General features: G+C 35.0%; 1 protein-coding gene across 1 annotated transcript in view; it reads left to right on the forward strand.

The window, feature by feature from the left end:
* Window positions 1–7,324: 7,324 nt before the first annotated feature.
* The window catches only part of MEOX2 (mesenchyme homeobox 2), a 68,185-nt gene continuing 52,608 nt past the window's right edge, over window positions 7,325–22,901 (forward strand). The window contains exon 1 of the mRNA XM_004602228.2: window positions 7,325–8,084. Within this exon, the coding sequence (XP_004602285.1) occupies window positions 7,571–8,084 (514 nt within the window). The 5' untranslated portion in view covers window positions 7,325–7,570. The remainder of the gene's footprint in view (window positions 8,085–22,901) is intronic.

Here is a 22,901-nt window from a genome sequence, read left to right on the forward strand (position 1 = left end):
AAACTTTTTCATTGGATTTTAAGCTTGTTCGTTGGGTTTTAAGCTTATTCATACATATTCATAGAAATATATGAAGCTTGTTAGTCTAAAGTATAGATTTAGCAGTTTCTGATCATTGGACTGTCAGGACAGTGCAAGAACCCAGTTCTTTGTTTCAGTCATGGCAATGATATATTTGATCACAAATGCTACTTGATAAGTTATTTCACACTTGCTGCTTACTTAAGACAAACTATGATCTATATAAAAGAATTACACATAAATTTGGATGTTATTAAAATAAATTAGACACTTCAGATTTACAGTGCATAACATTTTCAGGTTTTCCTGTGCTTCTTTCTATCTCTTCTTCCCCTTCATTTTTATAGTGGGGGTGAGGGGTTGCAGAGTTTTATAATTGTGTGCTTATTTTGGGACCTAGAAGAACAATTTCAAAAGATACCTCCTGGGCCTCAGCCATCTGCTTTAGCAGGGCTTATCAGATGATGTATGAGACATACATTGGAAAATTTGCTTTTAAAATCCAAGGAATTCAGGTTTTCACTCGGATCATATCACATTATTAACTAAATAGCACAGGATGCAAGAAATGACTAAAAACAAAAGTGGCATGAATTGACAGCAACTCTGGGCCTAGAAATGGTAAAATGGAAAAGGATGTAACAATTATCTAGGAAAGCAATAACTGTAGGTTTTTTTTAAAGTCTACATATTTGCTGTATCAAGAAAATATTATTTAGGTTGTTTGCCAAAAAGAGACTTTACTGTATTTGATAACACATTAATTTATTTAACTTGACTTTGAGTACATCTTCATAGAAACATTAACCTATTTGTAAACAGTACACTGAATCATCTTTAATGAAATGTAACAGATCACAACAGATACTCTAGAATAAAGAACAGTCAGATATTCTATTACTGCATTCAACCCCCACTTCAAGATCATTTGTAATTTTTGCTAAATTTTATCATAAAGTGTCATAAGGTTATTCTTTTTTCAGTCAATGCCCATGAATTTTTCATGCCATAAAGACCTATTTATTAGAAATACGGAATTGGATCAAAATGGTTCCTGCAATATTGAGTTTATAAGGCAAGGGTCATGAAAACAAATATGCCAAATGGGGTAAAGAATCTCTGTAGTGAACTACAGATTGAAGAGATTTCATACAGAATTTAAATACTTATGTAATATTGAAAAGTTTTACTTTGCCAATAGATTTCCATGTTTGTAAAGATGGTGGTGCAAGGGAACTGCCTTATTCTGAGTATTAGGCAAAGAACTCATGTTTCATCTGAATTCTGAATTCCCGTTACTGTTGATTCTACTAAAATTCCTACCCTCTAGCCAGTAGTTGGTCCAGAATATTTGTCCTCAGTCACTGAAGTCTGTTAAAAACAGTTTATTCTTTTTTCATATACCATTACCCTGACTAAGCAGAAATATGCCTCTAAAAATAAATATATTTTAGAAAAAACAATTGACTATAATGAGATTCAGGTTACAGACTTGTAACACAAGAAAACAATGGTTATTCACAGCCTCAAACATTCAGTAAAGTCTGGGCATCAATTGCATCCTTGCCTAAGTTTTATGTGATGCACATGTGATTATTTTAAATTGTTTCTCAGAAGAGTATTTTGCTATTTATTTTATTAAACATATATATGCTATGCCAGCGCGATAGCACAGTGGGGAGGGCGTTTGCCTTGCATTCGGCCAACCCGAGTTCGATTCTCCTCCGTCCCTCTTGGAGAGCCCGGCAAGCTATCAAGAGTATCCCACCCGCACAGCAGAGCCTGGCAAGCTACCCATGGTGCATTCTATATGCCAAAAACAGTCTTACAATGGAGATGTTACTGGTGCCCGCTTGAGCAAATTGATGAACAATTGGGATGACAGTGCTACAGTGCTATGCTATATGTTTTAGATATAAATCTAATTACAAACTTAAAAAGTCTATTAAAAATTAGAAGCACTTGGGATCTTTTAATTCTTATTTTTTATATATGTGGTTTGTCAAGTACATTTTGTATTATTAAAGATAAAATTATTTTCTGTTTAATAATCTGTCTTATTTCATTTCTCTCTATGTTCACTTACTAAACACCTGGTTTTCCCTATGCTTTATTTGGACATCTTATTTTCTGTCTAATTTCTTAAGTTAGCCAAGACATAAATAGCTACTTGTCATTGCACGATTCCATTCCTATTTGTATTCATTTTCAATTGGCCATTGCATTTTATTAAAAATAAAAAATAAAAGTTTTTTTATACAAATATGAGCTGAGTCAAGATATAAGTATGAAAATCTTACAAAGAATTTGTTTAATAGGAGGTCATGTACTGGGCTTCAACTTTTTATTTATTTGATACACAAATAGGCAACACTTTTCATTTTATTCATGTAAACAAAAATGATGACATCAAAGGCAGAGGGTATTTCTTTGCTGAATTTGAATACTAATTAGAGCCAAACCCAAACAGTTAAAATATAGTCGGTTTAAGTCATTCAAATTATAAACCCAGGTTCACAATGAACTACTTTAAAAGTAAAACATGCTATAAATTGACGAACCGCGAAAAATTTAAAAATACATAGATAACGTACCATAATGTCAAAATTATACTAGTACTGTTATATCCAAGTTTTAAAAAACAGAAGATTGAGGTTTTACATATAATTATTGCATTTTAAGTTTCAGTAGATTTTTGATCTCCAAGATCTATTATTTTAAGTTCAATTCACTCATAATACTGCTTTCTGTGACACTGAAGAATTAAGTCATTTATTCCCATTAAGTTGAGAATAAAAATCTGATAATTGTGAAATTAGTGGCATAGAATAAAACATAATTTATAGTATGTCATTATAGATATACCTATACAAATTATACTAAGATGTAAAGGAGACTATTTCTGAATATAAAAATGTATGATAAATATATTTATCAATAAAACTAACATAAAAGGTAAGTGAAAATAAAAACAAAAAATTATGATAATTATTTTTATATGCATCTTAGTAAGGTATAAACTGTCTTGGTTTAAAATGTACACAAAACTAATTCAGCTAGAAATTTTTGAAATTTGAATCATAATACTCCCTAATTTTAACACTCCCATGAACACAAAAATACTTATTAGAATTAATATTACATAATTATGTACTAGCAATGTTTAAAATTTTATAAAATAAAGCAATTAAAATTATGAAACAATATATCTCATTAATTTATAATTCAGGTTCACAAATTTCATTTTATCAGCACTAATATAAATTTTGTGTTCCTTTTACAAAGATAATTTGCTATATGATACTTGAATCGAACAAAACATCAACTGATTAAAGAAATTATAAGTCTAAATTTAGAAGAGACAGAAATGAGAAAAGCCATACTTTGGTTATTATTTAATGCTTATTAGTGGAGAATGGCAAGTTTTAATTTTTTAATTATAAAATATATTGTTAGAGTACAGAAATTAGCATTGGACATTCAGCATTTCAGTATTTTAAAATTTATTTCAGAAGACCCAACTTAAAGGAGCAATTGTCATTATTTTGAAGAAAAATAAATTACGTTTTTATCTTAAACAAAACTTTAAGGGAAAACTCAAATTTCTACTTAATTTCTAACTCTTAATTTTATGTAGGATGATTTTATGTTCCAAGACAAATTTAACTTGAGAGCAAAATGATGAGGAAAAATATTTCTTTATGATTACATTTTATTACAAATATTTCATTATCATTGCAACTTATACTTGATTATAAACATACAAATGACTTAATTATTCTTAAAATTCTAACAACCTATTTGTAACACTTAGTATAAGTTCTAGTTTCTTTAAAATAATATAATAATAAGTTTAAAGAATATGTCCACAATATTATATATTTTATTTAGACAGAAAGAATAATATATGCATAAAAAAAGTTTAAAGAACCTAGCACATGTTTAAAATCACTTCACTTATGCTTCTTACAAAAGAAACAGCTAGCTTTTTTCCATACATTTAATCCCTATTATGTGTTCCTTGACATTAAAATTTGACATGAAGTATTAGAACTAATGTAATATTTTTGAGAAAATTCAATTATATTGTTCTCATAAATACCATATATAGTATTAAATGAGTGCAATAGAAATTTTATAATAAATTTTATAATTTTTCATAATCTTATTTGCCATGGAAGATAAACACATCTTTCAATATTGAATTTTTTAGAGATGGATATACTGACCTAGCTAATGCAAAAAACGGGAGAAGTTTTTCTATTAGTATTACATTAAAAAAAAAACATTATGGCCTAGAAAATAAGTCAATATTATAAGAAATAAATATGTTGAAAATTTTTTATGAAATCATAAACTTGGAAATTTATAATGGAGGAATTTTACTTCATGCTATGATTAGCACTTGTTTTCCCCCCAAATATTTTCCTTATATTATTCTTTAGATTTGAAATTTAGACTTTATATTTCTTACTTATCTTTTGTGATTTAATAAGCACAGGCACACACAGAGAGGCACACATAGACACACCTTTCCTAACAGCTTTGTTTCAATGGTCTGTCTTTGAAAGGAAGGAGTCCCTTTGAAACCCCTCTTTCTCTCTCCTCCTTGCCCCACCCCCCCCCATTCCCTTTCAGGACTTCCTGGTACCACCGTTCAGAAGCTGGCTGAAGCAGGTTGAAGAGAATTTTCATTACATAGTTATATCCAAAGTGGTGAGTGAGGAGAAACCAGCAGTCTCCAAGGTATGTTCAAGTGGCAGCTTCTAGGGCTCAGAAGTGCGGTATTTACTAGTTGCTAGTTACCTGCAACACACTGCTTAAATCCAAATCCATCTATTTCTCAGTTGCTCAGTTTCGCTAAACCACTAAAATGCAAACCAAAAGATGCTTTATGATTTTTTTTTAATGAATGTCCACAGATCAAGTGTATCTTCCGTTAGTTTTGTCTGGCATTTTCCACAATGCTTTTAGTAGATAATACTCAATTATTAAATATTACTGGTTACTGTTTATTGAGGTGGTTGCCTAAAATTCTCTTTGGATGAAGTCTTTTAATACTTTCAGCGAGACTCCTTCAACAAGCTACCCGAGTTTGGAAAGTTTAGTGCTGCTCTTTGTACTTCAACTTTTAATATCAGAGCACATATTGAAACCATAAACACAATGAAATTTCGAAAAAAATTCCGACAATATTAGAAGAATTTTTTTATCCTTTTTTTTTTTTATCCTTAAAGAGCCAAGGGCGTGGGGAGTGGCAGTAAGAAATATTCTTAAGATCTAAGTCCTGGACGCCGTCCTGCCAGGACTTAAAACTCTTAGAAACGTGCAACCTGAAGAACCCCCCTTTTCGAAGTCTAAAAACATATTAGAGACCCCAAATACTCACAAAGAAAGTCTTACCGTCAAATGCTTGTAAGCAGGTTCCAGCTCAGACCCAGACTGAAAAGCTGAGCAGCTGGTGAACAAAAGTTTTAACTTCTTTAAAACGAAGTCTGCAAAACTAATTTCCCTTAAAATAGGGCTCAATTTCCGTTAAAGAAGGCAGCACTTACAAATCTTAGATTTGCTGATCACCCCCCCCCCCCGCCCCACCCCACCTCTTAGCATTGGGAAACAATACTATCTTTCACACGGATGTTAAGATTTATTGGAAAATTAACTATTCTGGCGTATGACTTGAGGAAAAGGGAGAGAGATAGTAAGGTGTGTGTGGGAAGGGGGAGGGGGCCAAGTGAAAATGTTTTGCCTTGGGGACACTTCTCAAAGATTAATCAATATTTTTTTTCTTAATTCAAACCAGATGGTTGGCCCAGTTTGCTACTCATTAATCCCATTAACAACTTCAAAGATCTAGCCCCCACCCTCTGGACACCTGAGACAATGAAAATAATGGAGTGACGGTGCTGGTGGCTCATTCAAGGTCCCTCCTCTGATAGGTAGCACGGATTCACTACTGAAAAGTCCAAGTTTCTCTACGCCCAGGCTGAGCTTCTTCGCTCCAGCAGCTCAGGACGCATAGTTCGCTTGCCCTGTGCAAATGTTGTCTGCCCCCAGCAGACAGTATCACCCTTCCAACAAATGGCTGTAATCAAAGGCTGACTGTCCGTGTCACTGATAAACTCGTGGAGCATTTTCGACTCTCATTTTCTATGATGCAGGATTGTGATCTGGGAGAGCCAGAGAGCACCCAAGTTCAGTGAATTTTTAAGGATATTAGTGTTTAGTGTAAATGGAATCCTGGTGAGAGGAGGCCGTGCGATTATTTGATTTTTGAGCGGAAGAGAAGATGGTTTTTTTTTTTTTATGCGGCGACTTGAGACCCGAGCTGGCTCGTGTGGGGGGTAGAGGTGGGGGAAGATTGGCAAGGTGCGTGTATTTTACACATCTTACTGCCCAGAACAAAATCGTTCAGGACCGCTGGTGATTCTGGAGAAGTCCTAGGTGGATTTATAGCAAGGGCATTGAGTGGGACCACAAAAGCCAAGGGGAGATGGAGGACTTCTGCGGAAAGCTTGGGGAAGGTCAAGCTCATCTAGCATCACAGGTGAGGCTGCAAGGACCCCAATTGCAGCAACTGTCACCTCTTGGTTTTTCCTTCCTCATCTGCCTTTCGGGGTCTCTCTGCTTTCCGCGCCGAGAATGACCCCTTCCAGCCAACCCTGCAGGTCCCAGCAACAACCTCAGTCAGGGAGTCAGAGATTATTCACAACCCACCCACAGACACCAGCTGCAAGATGTTAAGGCGCGCGCTGCGCCCAGGCTACTATGAGATGTGAAGTTTGGAAGCTTCTAGCGCGTTTCCAGCGTGCTCTAGTCTTTTTCCTTTCTCCTACTGCTTCTTTCACGCTCTTCAAACACTAGGCGCACCCCTAACTTCCCAGAGTGACCTCTCTCCTTTCCCGAGAGCCGCGAGTCGGCGGGACACTGTGTGCGAGGTCCGGGTTGGCGCGCGCAGCAGTGCGCTGGACTTCCCCCACCCTGGCCCACCCCACCCTTCTACGCCCCGGGACGGGAGGGGAGAGCTGATGGTCTCTGGGGAGCTGTTAGCTGTAGGGTGCAACTTGCAGTCGGGACGGCTGGCAGGGACAGCGGGCGTGGGCGCGCCGTGTGCGTCCAGCCAGGGCTAGGAAGTGGAACTGGGAGCGCGTGGCGCGGACTGAGCGGGAGTTTTGGAGGCAGTTTGCATGTGGTCAGCGCTGGGCTCCTAAGCCAGCCCCCAGCTCACATTACACTCTATTTATAACCTCTCAGAGCCGTTTCCCCCTGAAAGCAGTTCTCTGGGACCACCTTCTTTTGGCTTCCACCTCTCCTACTCTTGACATCTGAGTAGTTTGGAGGGAAGCTCCTTCAGGTCCCCAGTGTTAGATGTAAAGGAGATTGGCCGCTAGTGCTTAGCACCGGGATTCTCCGAGCTCGCCGAGCCACGAGCGACTTGTGACGTTGGGAGGGGGAAAAAGTCACAAGGTATCCAGTGAAAAGTGACAGAGGGTGGTGGCGTTTGGAACCGTCGGCAAGTCTGCTGCCTGGAACCCGAGACTTGCATGCAATGGAACACCCGCTCTTTGGCTGCCTGCGCAGCCCTCACGCCACCGCGCAAGGCTTGCACCCATTCTCCCAGTCCTCCCTCGCCCTCCATGGAAGATCCGATCATATGTCCTACCCCGAGCTCTCCACTTCTTCCTCGTCTTGCATAATCGCAGGATACCCCAACGAGGAGGGCATGTTTGCCAGCCAGCATCACAGGGGGCACCACCACCACCACCATCACCACCATCACCATCACCAGCAGCAGCAGCACCAAGCGCTGCAGACCAACTGGCACCTCCCGCAGATGTCCTCCCCCCCGAGCGCAGCTCGCCACAGCCTCTGCCTGCAGCCGGACTCGGGAGGGCCCCCGGAACTGGGGAGCAGCCCGCCGGTCCTGTGTTCCAATTCTTCCAGCTTGGGCTCCAGTACCCCCTCCGGGGCTGCGTGCGCGCCAGGGGACTACGGCCGCCAGGCGCTGTCACCCGCCGAGGTGGAGAAGAGAAGTGGCGGCAAGAGGAAAAGCGACAGCTCGGGTAAGGTCGCAGTGGGCACCCAGCGGGGTGGGGGGAGGGGATTGGGGACCGAATGGTGACGGAAAACTGTTCTGGCACTCGAGAGAGGCGGCAGGGAAGGTGGGAGCTGTCTTGGGCTCCCCGATTCCCCTGTGCCAAATTTCTCGACCCCGCTTTGGACCTGTGTTTTTTTTCCCCCCGGGGGGCACGTGTTTCTCCAAGGGTAGCTTTTGCAGCCAGCGCGCTAAACGCTCCGAAGTGTAAAGTAGTTTAGCAGGAGTCGAGAATAAAGGACAAGTGACAGTATGCTTGAAATCGATTGGGAAGCGTGACCTTCCATCTGAACGCTGGGGAGGGGGAACGCGCCCTGGGTTGCCGCGTCCACCTCGGCGTGCGTGCGTTGTGCTGCGGGTACCACCCTTTGGCTTTTCCTTTGCACGTCCCTACTCCGAAAGATTTGATTCTCCCAGTGATTAACTGGATTTCCTAATTGTTGCACAACCTTTGGAACTCGCAAAGTCACTTGGTTGGGCGTCTAAGAAAAAAAAAAAAAGGTTTTTGGTATATTGTTGTTTTTTTTTTTAATTCACAAAGAAATAATGATTTCAGAGTTCTTTAAATAGCATCCTAATCCAAATGGTAAAAAAAGAATTCTTTTCTCGGAGGAAGAAGATATATAATCTAGGCATGCAGCAGATCGCAAGAAGTATGCCAGAGGAAAAATAATAGTCAATCTTGAAGAAAGAAGGTTCTTAGTAGAAGGTGCTAATCTTATAAGAAAAGTTGAGTTCCAAAAAGTGTAAAATCCTACGCCAAGCTAGTATCACAGGAGATAAGTATTGAACTACAAAAAGCGAGGCGAATGGTGCTGGTTTCTCAAATGCTTGAGGCTGGCATGTTAGAGCGCTCCCCAGAGGGACTGATCAATTGGGAATCAATTGGGTAGTCTGGCAAAAGGGGAATCTTCCTGAAAGGGATGCTTGAAAGCAAAGCCTAGGAACTGAATAGTAGCATCCCAGAGGAACCATAGCTTTCCCGGCAAACTTTTATCGATTTGTATTAAATTGTTGAAAAATGATTTACAATGAATGGGGGTTGTCACTTTAGTTTCCTCTAGCCATTGTACAATCTTCGTTTCTTCTTTTTAAAAGGTCTCGTTTCCGTTTTTCCCTTTGTGAAATTGATTTAATAGTCCTAGAAGGTATTCCCTATTCTACTTAGAAAAACTGAAAAAAAATGTTTATCGCTTATAATGTTGTAGGTCGAACCCCACATAAATGATTGAGCGTATATTTTGAGTTTCTTTGCGTCAAAGACGTCAACTGTTCATCACCAACAGTATAGAATGGCGTCTTTCGTAACAAACTGAAAGTTTAACTTACTTTCCATGGTCATCACATGGAATTTTTAATGCGTCATCACAAATTACTTTGTATGTATGAAAGTCATGAGCAGATATCATTTTAAAATAGGGTCTACTCACCTATTAGTGAGTAGAATTTTCTCCATAAGTGAAAATTCTTTTGCCCTTATGGTTGAAAAGTTTATCAAGGTGAGGTTTCTCCATCCTCATTTACACATACAATTTGAGAGTACAGTGAGTTGATAGATTCAATTTGATATCTACCTCTACATATGCATATATATATTATAATAAAATACCGATTTCAGTTCAGGTTGGTCAGCATACTTTCCCAATTACCAGAAGTTCTTTATATTCATTTTGCTTTCTGCAACACCTGTATGATGGAATGTTCCTGGACAGAACCAATGTATTTTAGTTCTTAGGGCAAAGTGTATTTTCATATAGATACATGTTATTTTGGAGGTGGATGGGGGCCAGGAAAAATAAAACCTAGGACGTATTACCTTAAGACATTTTGATAATTCTCTTAAGAAAATAATAGTCATAGTGCTAACCTCTTGGTTGGAAAATATACATATTATACATATATATTTGTAAATTATGTTTGTACATATTGAATCTGATAGAGTACTGAAGAAAAAATAGAAGCACAAAAGTTTGCATCAGATGCAAAATCAATTATGAATAGATTGCATCTTGACTAAGGAGTGCAGCTAGTATTTTCTAGAATCACTTGGAAGTTAACATGAGCATTTCCTGTGATGGGATATTTAAAAAATTCTTGTCTCACTAAATGGAATTATCACAGAACTTCTGGTAAATATGTGTATATTTATTAAGAGAAAATTTCAATCTTCCAATTTTACAATGTAATATGTTAGCATTTGTTAGTTCTCTTTGATAGGTTCAACTAAAAGTATTGTTTCTTCTATGATGATACTGCTTTTGTCTCACATTATTTATACTCATAGTTCCTGCCATGATATTTTAAGAGCATCTTGAGCTCATAGAAGTTAGAACAATGAAGAAAATCACTACACATCTTGTATTATTAACCCATATACGTATTATTTTACTTGTAGTAGTTTTAGTTATTTACAAAATATAAAAATTTAGTTATTTATAAAATATAAAAAGCTCTTACTATTTTAGAAGTATATCAATGAAGATCACATCACACAGAATAGAAATCTATGCATTTTGTTGGACAATTTGTAATTACCATATCTTTATAGTTGAGAGCAATGTAATTCATAAATTTAGGGTAAAGTCATAACTAAAATCCTGTGTCTTGGATATAAAGCTGAAATTTTGTGTGAATACATACTTGTGCGTGACCATATAAAATGCTAATAGATTTTAAACAGCGGTAAGTGCTAAAAGGCAACTGAACTTTACTCATGGTAATGATGGTATAATACAATATGTAACATTTTCAGTGTGTATTACATGAATTTCCTTTCCCATACAATACATACACATATACACAAACAAAGTCAAAAAGAAGCTTAAATGTTTAGAAACAAATATTTATTGACTTTGACTTCCGCTACAATTTATTGACCATGGAAAATAACCAAGTTTGTAGAAGAGCATTGTATTTTTTATGTTTATTAAATTGTTTTGAGTCTGCTATGGTTTTCAATGTCATTTGCCAGTCAACATCTGCCATATCTTCAAAGAGACTCTTAAAACAAAAATTTACAACTATACTTAAAATAATCTATACAATTGACGATTTGGGCGCAAAAGTCTATAAATAGTGTTGGTTACTTAACTTCAAATACATTTTATTGTTTTCTAAGTAATGTAATAGGTATTATCTGCTGACTTTCGGTTCAAACAACCAAATTAGATTTCAGTTAAAACAACCAAATCCCATCTTTAGTTTCTATGGAGTTAATATAACTAATCAATATGAAAATATTCTTTATTTAAATGTATTGAGTGAATATGACAACACTTGATTATAATTAAAGTATATCTTTAAAAGGAGTCATTTAGTGTAATGTATTATTCAGGTTTGAGTCATACTGAATTCTAGTGAAACTGCCAATATATCATAAACGGATTCTAGTCAGAAAATATTTGTTGCCAAATTATGAATATTGATTGTATAGAATGACAAGCAGGTATTACATTAAAATGTTTAAATAAATTCAGGATAATATCTTGTCTCTAATTTGTATATTTATTTTCTGATTTCTTCCCAGAGTATGCCAATAATAATTTCTGAAAAAGTTAATTTCTATCATCTCTGCTACTGGATTTCTAGTATTTGTTTTAGAACTAAAATGATCTGCTGCTTCTTAATTATGCAGGATAATACTGAATGAATTAAATGTCAAGTCATTGGAATGCAAGAAAAAAAATCAGTCTTTCTTGGTGTGATAGATTAGTTTATGATGGTAACACTTTAAAGTTATGACCTGACATAAAAAAAAAAATTTGGAATAGCAATGACCTACATGAGTGTTCTTAAATTATTTCAGTAAAATTCTAACAAAACATTAATTTCAGTATGAAGCTGGCTTATTACTGAAACATTCGTGGATAAAATGAAGAATAAAAATTGAAACGTAAAAATTAGAATGGATGGATACCTATTTTATGTAAAATTTTATTTACGTACTAAATATGAAAATGAATAGCATTAAATATTAGATCTGAATAGCACTGCTAAGACCTCGCTGTGGATTTTAAAAATCCAGTATTAAATATTCAAATTTTAAATTTATGTTCATATTATTTCATGGGAATTTAGGATCTATTTTTTAAGCAGTGGTATAATGATTATAGGTTTACGCAAATGGCAAATGTTCACAATAAAAAATATGGAAAATGGAGCGTAGAAATTCCTTAATTTGTATTTGTAGAGTTAATAGTTATAGATGATTATTTGTTTAAAATTCTCTTTATTTAACCATATTGTCTATTTTTAATAATAGTAAACCATTGGATAGGGGAAATATAGTAGCACATCAATCTTGAGTGAGAATTGTCATAATAGCATTTTCCTTATTGATTGTAACCATAAAATGGAAAGATTAATTCTCCATTAACCATTAAATTATAGTTCCTGGCTGTGACATTGGTGACTAGTCTTATCACTGAAAGGAAGAGAGAAACATAAATAAAATAACAACCAAGGCCAAAGCCCATAAATTAAAAGTTGATTTAGATATGGTATATTTACATAACAAGAGTAAATAAGGAGACCTGTTTTATTGTCACAGCTTATATCTCTCTGTTATGTCTTCTAAGTCATTTTATTGTTTACTTATCAGTGAAAAGATTTCTGTAAATAAATTAAACACACATAGATTTTCCCATTTTGTTATGATCCTCTTTGTACTCTTTCTTTGCATAGCTGTGTAAGTCCGAAACCCTAATAAGTGATGCAGAAACACGGAAAAATAGTTGTAGGACTTTCTGTCTATCATAAACTCTAGTCATCAGTAATGCACAAAATCCAATTGGAAAAGTGTTTTGCAAAGTATATATTTTTTGTCTTCAAGGAGCAAAACTTACAGTGGTAAAATATCATGTAGGTCTTGACTTTAAATTGGTATTTGTGTTGGGGAAAAATTCATTTCAATGCAATATTGTTTGAGTTAGTGATTTTCCAGTTATGCATAAAAGTTTAGAGATTTTTTCTATTCAAAAGTTTATGATAAGTAGTATGCTATGATACAAAATAATAATGTTGTTGCTTTTATATAAATTTTGGACACTTCTATTTTTCAAAGTATTTTAATTTAAAATATTTGACAACCTTATTACTCAGAAGATTTATTTCATAAGCACATACATTCTTATTTGATTAAATGGGTCAATTATTAACTTTTTCTACATTTGAATTTTAAAATATACCATAAAGTATCCCATTACTCAAACCTTTATTCTCATTATGTTGTCCAAATCAATGTGATATTTCTGAAAGCACAGACATTGTATATAACTTTAGACATATACTAGTATTTTTCACTCAGGTTTGGAAACTATGCATTGATCTTTCACATGCACATTTGAACAAGTATAATCAGATAAAACATATTATGAAAAGTGTTTATATGTTTATATGAAAGAGGACAAAGCTTTTAAAATAATCACTTTATTCTTCCTATACTACTACATAGATCTAAAAATTAAATTGGATTTGATGTATATGATTGTTCATGTATCTTTAAAAGTCAGGATTTCCTGAAAGATTTAATGATTCTGAAATACTTTATTTTGGTGACTTAATTCATACATTTTTTGGAATTTACCTTTATTTGCAAATATAACAAGGTTTACTAGGAAATAACTTACAGAAGTAAAACTTTAGGGTTTTGATTAAAGGTTTAAGCTCAAAACACTTGCACTTCAAAGTTTGATGGGATTTATTTTATTTTCAGATTTCATGTTTATTTACAAATTCTGTGGTTTATCTTTATAACTTTACTTGTAAGGTGTTAAATGTTAGTTTATTGAATCTTGAGTAGGTATAATAATTGAAATTATTAATACAAATTGTATTAAATATCTTTATTTTTGCTATTTTTATTAAAAGGTTAATGATTAAGAGGGAACATTAGAGAAATTAGAAAAGGAGGGTACTTAATTTACTAGGACATGAGAGTTATATTTGAGACACAATAAAATATAATTCATTTATGTAAACTCATACATATATGCACAGTATTAAGATTCCCCATTTAATTTCTTGCCAGTAGGTATTATTGATGATAGCATCCGCGTTAAATACTTGATTTTGGTGATAAAATTACAGTTACAAAATAAAATATTTAGCTGGAAGAATGGACAACTCTTTGGAGAATCCAGCAGGCTATAACTGATCATATGATGACCATTCTAGTCAAATCTTCGGACTTCTACATTTATTATTTTCTTTTACTTTTCTTCGCATCACATGCTTCTACATATTACCATAAAGCTAAAACACAAAATAAAACAAACAAAAACAGCCAGGTATTTTACAGGACTCTGGGAAAAAAGTGATTAGGATGAGGTCATTTCTCTAAGGCTTTGCAGAATCCTAGGGGAGGGAGCATTCAGCTTATGTTAGAAGTTGCCAGTAGAACTTTAACAGTCTGGAATTTTGCTCTTTGAAAATATAGCCTTAAAGCTCTGCCAGAAATGACACCCAAATAAAAATTTATTTTTGTAAAGTGATAGTTATTTGCAAATGTAGTGGTGAAATGTACTCAGTGTCTGCAGAGGTGGCTTCTTAAACTGTCTGGACTGCACACTAAACTTTGGGATAACTATTCTTAGCTGCCTGAAAAATGAACAATCTAAACTGAGGTATACTATTATTAGTTTAGCAAATGGGTAAAGAGTGTTATTAATTGAAGAACTTCAAGTAGCTTTTACAAATGATTGATATTGATTTAATAGCAAAAAAAAAGTGCTCAGTAAAATTGAGGTTAGAAAACTCAGTGGGAACTAAAGTGATAAAATTAACATTGACTTTGTAGGAAGCACAGAAGTTGTTCACAAAGAGGTTTTGTTTCACATCCTAAGAACCATCTTAAAGACAACTTCACTACTTACTGGCTAGGTTGATTAAAAGTAAGTGGCATCTCTGGTCATTTCATAATTTTCAAAAGAAAAATAAATTCAACATATTTGTGGTCTTTACAATCAAAATTTCTCCAGCTAAAGGCTCCATTTATTTTATTGATTCCCCCCATCCTTACTTAAGATGTAAACAGGTCTGGATGCATTAAACTTCAGAAACTGAATGTAAACTACTGAGACAGATGGAAATGACAGGAAAATCAGAGTTAGGCATTCAAATATGGGACCTAATGCCACCTACATTTTAAGATGAACCATATTTTCAATTACCACCATCAATCTTGAGGAAATTAAGATAATGCTTTTCCAGAATTATTTTTTATTTCTGCCAATAAAACTTTACCAATTTTTATCCTATGTTTCTGGGTGTTTGGATTAAATAGCATCACTCTATTTGTACTTTTACCTGCTAGTTGATAATGCATAAGGAATTTATCTGAGGTGACACACTCAAAGGAATAATTTAAGACGATGATGGTAACAATTAAATGGCCGGCAAATAAATTAATAAACATGATCATTTATAGAAATATGTGTCTCATTTTTATTTTGGGGTGCCAGGGATTTAACATAGAGACTTGAACACATGAAGCCTGTACTCCCCAGCTGAGTGGTCTCCATTGCCATCAGTTGTTATCTTTATTAGCTCGCAATATAAGTGCAACTATGTGTTGGGTGAGTGGGAGCCATTTAAAAATGATCTCTATGTATAATGCCTTTTCATTAATTATCCCTGAGACTTCATCAACTAGTGGGGGGCGGGGAGAATGGGAGTGGGGAAGCACTTAACCAAGAGGAAACAAAACTTAAGCTAACAGAATTTAGCATAAATATTAAATTTAAGGTCTCTTTCATCTGCCAAATTGGAGATTGGAGAATAAACATGTCATTTTTCTACTGTGAGAAAAGGTCCTTCCAGATAACATTTGCATAGGGATGCTCTTTCTTATTTTTTGTGGTTTCTTATGAGGACATCAATGTGTGGCATATAAGCTCTTAAATTTTTTTTTTTTTTTGCTTCAGGAATTACCCCTGGCCGTGCTCAGGGGACCATATGGGATGCTGGGATTTGAACCCGGGTCGGCAGCGTGCAAGGCAAACGCCCTACCCGCTGTGCTATCTCTCCAGCCCCTAAGCTCTTAAATTTAAAAACAGAATCTGTACTGTTGTCCACATTTGAAGCATAGAAGTTTTATTTTGGCTCATAATTTCTTTTCGTAAAGAAAAAAATATATATATTTATGCTTATTTATTTTAAATAAATTCTTCAGAATCACTACTAACATTGAACTTACAGAAGGCATAGAATTTCTCCAAGTTGAAAACCCCAAATCACCGGCTAATTTCACTTTCCTTAACTTAATAATTTCTATTTGACTCTCAGTTTAATGTGGAGAATTCAGAAAAGAATCTTCCTCAAAGGAATTTATACATATATGATAATCGTTGGGAATCACTTTTGAATTTAAATGAGAATGATTAATGTATGTATTGATTAATGTTTTTTGGAAATCTTAGACACAGTAATTGATTTGCTAAATTGAGAAAAATTTATAGGAACAGTGATAACTGTTTTGCTAGATGATGGATGGTCTTGGAAGGTGTAGAGAGATAGATAAAATAGAGGAACAAAAGAATTGCTAAATAATAAACAACAGTGACAAAAAGGACTGTCCTATTAGATTTTTCTAAATTTCAGATTTTTGGGTGGAGGGGCAAGGGCGGGTAAGAGACACGCTTAGCTGTGCTCAGACATTGCTTCTGGTCCTGTGCTCAGGCACCAGTCCTGGCAGGGTTCTGGGGACCATATAGAGTTCTGGGATTCCAATTCAGGCCGCTCACTTGCAAGGTAAATGGCTGACTTACCTGCTGTACTATTGTTATGGCCACCAAATTTCAGATTTCTTAATGAGTTAAAAAAAAAATCTATAGCATTAAACATGCCATTGGATTTATAATGACCAGACACTACAAGATCAAAGGCATCATCCTCATTCAATTATTGCATATCTTAAATGAGAATATGGGCCAAAATAAGTTAAGTAATGTCTGTATATTTAATAAAGTGTGGCAGCAAATTTTTTTGATGTTCATCCATAGTTTGAAACTTTCAGTTTTCAGTCTTCCCAATAAAATAAATTTCAGCATTTAAACTCTTAGCTATGATTTTTAAATGAATAAAATGTAATTTGATGGAGTTCTTCATTTGGGGCAAAGTAGCTCTCTGAATCTGATTTTATGACTAGCTTAATCAATTTTTATTTTATTAATAGTTGTGTACTTAGCTAAATTTTCTAATAGTTGAATTACATTTTTTAAACCAATGACCAGAGTGAATTTTTGACACCTTAATACAAGATTTTATTACTTTAAAGGTTTAATATTAGGTAATATGAAGAGAAATATTGTTAAAGTTTGTGCAGTCAGTTTTAATACATTTATCTATTTAAAAACATAACACAAAGGCACTTAATTAAATTAATCTATACTTATAATATTCCTCCATCCCTCCTGGAGAGCACAACAAGCTACCAAGAATATCCCTCCCACAGGGCAGAGCCTAGGAAGCTACCCATGGGGTATTTCATTTGCTAAAAACAGTAACAACAAGTCTCACAATGGAGTTTTTGGTGCCCGCTTGAGCAAATCCATGAACAATGGGATGACAGTGCTACTTATAATATACTTATCTTTTTCTGAGACTAAAAGAACTGTAGGTAGACACCACACTACTTTCTCTTACTGCATCATTAATTTTATCTCTATTTGTAGACAAGGTTTGATTTTATTTTTTAGTTGAGTACAATTGCTCTGAAAAATATTGGTTGACCACATTGCCTGTGCTAACCAAGTGCATTTCCCTTGCTTTTCCTATCTTTTCCACTCATCTTCTCTATATTCTGTGAATTGCTGACCCCAAATTCCTTTCTAGTACAATAAACCACAAAAATATGAAGGCATTCTAACATTGATCCCACTTACTAACTTATTACTAGTACCTAAGGAACCTAGTTCTTATAGGAAAACATGACATCCAGCATCAACATATCCAGCTGTTTCTTCCAAACTTTTTTTTTTTGCTTAAACATAGTCCCATTTTTAGAATAATAAAAAATATTACTCTTTTACAAAATTGTTATATGCATTATATATTCTCCACTTTAATGGTTACCGCTCATTTTTCACTAGGTTTATATTCAGAACTCAGTTACACTTCATCTTTTACATCTCATCCTAAATATATTCTATTTCATGTTTTAGTATTATTTCTGTTCTTATTTTGATGTACTTGACCTTAATTTACTTCTCCCACCAATATTCCTGATCTAGAGAATTGTTTCTCATTGTCTTTACGTCTTTTAATTCATTCCTCGAAGGATCCTATGTACAAAAGGAATGATGCTTTGGTCCTATTCTGTTCATGTAATTCTACATTACACTGAAATAATTCTGCATTTGTAATTCAATTGTTTAATTATGGGCTAAGTCCATTTAACACAAGGAATTGATGATGTCCACCTATAATATACTACCAGTTTTTCCTTGTAACGACTCCTGAATACAACCAAAGTTAACTTAATAATAAGTATCTGTAATATATTATATATGAATAAATACATACTTATATAGAGAAATATAAATATAACCTAAGGAATATATAATTATATAAATACATGTATATGTGTTAGTGTTTTTAGACCAAGGTAAATTTTTATTTTGAATACAATGCCAAGCTTTAAGATATTAAAAGTGATCTATTCTGGGGCTAGAGCAAAAGACAGCAAGTCGGATGTTTGCCTTGCATGTAGCTAAATAGAGTTCAATCCCTGGAAGCTAATATGGTCCCTGAGCACTGCCAGGAGTGATTCCTGAACCCAGAACTTTTGGATGTTTTGAATGTGGTTCAAAACCAAAAAAAAAAAAAAAGTAAATTCATTTGATTTGTCCTAATGCAGATATACATGTATATATCTAAATACATATATATACATATGTAAAATACATTTTTTCATATGTTTCTGCATGGGCTGGAGTGATAGCGCAGTGGGTAGGATGTTCACCTTCCTCGAGGCCGACCTGGGTTTGATTCCTCCGCCCCTCTCAAAGAGCCTGGCAAGCTACCGAGAGTATCCCACCCGCACAGCAGAGCCTTGCAAGATACCCATGCCGTATTCGATATGCCAAAAAAAGTAACAACAAGTCTCACAATGGAGACATTACTGGTGCCCGCTCGAGCAAATAGATGAGCAACTGGGATGACAGTGATACAGTGATACAGTGATGTTTCTGCATATATATAAATTACATACTTAAATATGTATGTCTACTATATAGCTTTGCTTCAGATGTATACTACAATATTTTTATAGTTAGAGCCAATAACCTCTAATAATAGCAGCACTAATGATCTTATTTCTTATATCAAGAATTTAGGGCTTGGGGCTGGAGAGATAGCACAGATGGTAGGGCGTTTGTCTTGTACGCAGTCGACCCGGGGTTCAATTCCCATCATCCCATATGGTCCCCTGAGCACTGCCAAGAGTCATTCCTGAGTTCAGAGCCAGGAGGAACCCCTGAGCATCGCCGGGTGTGACCAAAAAGAAAAACAAAAAGAATTTAGGGCTAAACCTCCCAACTCAGTGTGAAGACTTTATTGACAAGGTGAATTAGATTTTTTTGACAGTGCTTCTGCTTTATAGTTAAAATTTTTCAAAAAAGTTTTTTTTAGTTTTTTTAAAAAAGAGGTATTTTTTTGGGCTGGAGAGATAGCACAGCGGGTAGGGCGTTTGCCTTGCACTCGGCCGACCCGGGTTCAAATCCCAGCATCCCATATGGTCCCCTGAGCACGGCCAGGGGTAATTCCTGAGTGCAGAGCCAGGAGTAACCCCTGTGCATCGCCAGGTGTGACACAAAAAAGCAAAAAAATAAATAAATAAATTAAAAAAGAGGTATTTTTTAATATCACATGCAGTTTTAATGGTGAATATGCAAGTATCTCATTTGTACCCTGTTTTCCACAATGATAAAGGCAATATCCTGCATCATAATAATTAATATTGATGCCAATACCTTGGCTTATTCAATTTTTTCTAAACAACATCTTGAACTCTTACTAAATTTATTATTTTTTAAAAAAACTTGTGCTGTATCCTGTGATGTAATTTTATAGTGTGGATTATTTTCACTAAAAACAGGTAGAAATGTGATCTCAGGCCAACATCACATTATGCGGCCCAGGAAATAAAACAGCACTTGGGTGCATGTCTACCCTGCTCTGAACCTGGGTTTATTCCCAGTTATTCCCACAGGGTCCCCTGAACATCAGCAGGTGCGGTGCTGGTGTTTCCCATCCTTGGCAGAGTAGCCCCTTGTATTCCTGGCACTGCAGCAGCATCACATTTCCAGGCCTTTGCATTCATTGAACCTACAATGTAGTTGGTCAAGAATCTTTGTAGTTGCTCAAGAATATTGACAGTTTTCTAGAGCATTTGTTAAGACAAATTTGGTAATAACATTTGTTAATAACAAAGCAAATGAAAAATGCACTCATTGTAGATCTTTCATTTCTCTCTTAACACATTAAATGACTATCTACTGTATTATAGTGTACACATTTTGTCATGTGTTTCTCATTGATGTTCATTTTCCAATTACTTAGCCTTTTAGCTTATCATTTAAAAAATTTTAGGCTTTTAATTTTTTAAATTGATGTCACATCTTACAAGTCTTATATATGTTTCAAGTGTCCGTCATAGATCAACATCTCTCTACTACATGAAGTTCACCATCAGAAGTTCAATTCTCAGGCAGAAAAGAGACTGTATTATACTTATTGTTTTGTACATATTATATCTTACAGATTGTATTATAGTCAGTAAGGCATTGAATGCATGGGCAGCCCACACCAATCCCCAGCATCAAATATATTCCCTGAGCCCCAACAGAATGAAGTCTGGGCATCCAACACTTGTTGGCTGTGAGCACAGAAAGTGCCCAACTTTTTGCACTCTCTCCCCATTAATAGCATTTTAAAATAGTTTAATCAAGAATTGGGTGCTGAAAGTAGGTAAAGGGGTATACATAACATTACAGCACCTATATCACAAACCATAGTGACCAAAAGAAGATAAAGAGAAATAGAGAGAGAGAGAGGGAGGGAGGGAGGGAGAGAGAGTGAGAGAGAGAGAGAGGAAAAGTGCCTGCCATAGAGGTAGACTGGGGTGAGGGTTGGAAAGAAGAAAAAGGGGCACATCAGTAATGGAAACAGTGGTGAAAGGGCAGGTTGTTGGAACACTGTATGATTGAAACCCAATCATGGAATCATGGACAGCTTTGTTACTGTTTATCTCATAATGATTTATTTAAAAAATCGTTTAGCAAGGTCAAAAATGGGATCAACTTGAAGATATTAACCATTAGAAAAAGTATGAATTATTTTATGAATGATATTACTGGTCCAAATAGTTGGTGACTTTAAAAGAATAAACTAATTTCAAATCCTTCAAATTAATTGAATTTCTTTCTTTTCCATTTTTATGTCCTTTTTGTTTGTTTTTCCATGGTTGATACCCCCAGCAGTGCTTTGGGTGTCATTCCCAACTTGGTGCTTTGTGACTCACACTTGGTGGCACGAGGAACCGTGAGGTGCCAGGGATCAAATGCAATCCTGAGTACAAGGGCTGTGCTCTAGTCAGTTGAGTATGGCTTGAGCAATCTCTCCAGCCCAAATATACTAAGTTTCTAAAATGAAATGAAAACGTTCTTATATGAGGAGATTGACGCAATGATGTGGACCCCATTCATTATGCTTGTGTCTGTATCATTCTTGAGTATGATTGGTTCACCATATTCAGACAATGTTGCATGATTAAAGAATGTGCAGTTGAGTCACTCCAAGTAACCAGACATGAGGAAAGAGTAGTGGGGGGGTTGAGCAAAACAGAACAATTATCTCTTTTGTAGTTCTGAGTTGTCTACTGAAAGTTTGCAGAAAATTGAGTACAAATGAGTTAGCATGTATGTAAGTAAAGAGTTAACAATCAATCCATATTATATTGTATTTTGACAGTTTTATCACTTATTCTCAAGTTTTATACTTAAAATTTTTCTTCACTTCATAAGGAAAACTGTCTTTTGGGTTACTAATGTTTCTACTCTTCCTCATTAATATAGTATCATGAAGTTTTATTTCTGAACAATAACAATATCAATATTGATGACACATTAGAATTATATAGAAACTTTGAAAAATACAAACACCCATAGAGTAAATTATCTAGGGTAGAGCTATAACTAAAATACATATAATGAAGAAATAGAAGATTAAGTCATAGTGACACGTATAATAAACCATTATGAGCTTATTATGTTTACATGTATCAAACATGACAAGTCATCTCCATTATACTATTGCACTTCTTCACCTTACCTACTAATTTTTCAAAAAAAATTAGTTACAGTTTACTTTCATTTGTATATTGATGTTTTTAAAACGTTCTTGGAAAATTCTAATGTGCAGCCAAAATCAAGATATATTATTTTAATATTCTTGCTTCTAGATTAAATTTTGAGAGGTGGAACTTGTACATAATAAAAGTCATTTTTTTATCATTTTGCCAAAACCATAGATGCTCAGACTTTTTCCTGACTTTCTGCTTGGGCGGGTTCTCCTTAATAGGACTCACCGGAATATTAAATGTTTAGGGCTTAACCGAAACCACCTGCATCTCCCTGCCCATTGAGCATCTCTTTAGGCTTAAATTATATTTTATTGCATATGGAAAGCAAGTTCATATTTGGTTGCTCAATAAAAATTATGGATTTATTAGAAATATCCTTTTGAATACCTTCAGTTACCTCTAATCATCATCATTGTGTCAGTTAGT

The sequence above is a fragment of the Sorex araneus genome, chromosome 1 (genome assembly GCF_027595985.1).
Source record: "Sorex araneus isolate mSorAra2 chromosome 1, mSorAra2.pri, whole genome shotgun sequence".
In the NCBI taxonomy this organism is placed as follows: Eukaryota; Metazoa; Chordata; class Mammalia; order Eulipotyphla; family Soricidae; genus Sorex; species Sorex araneus.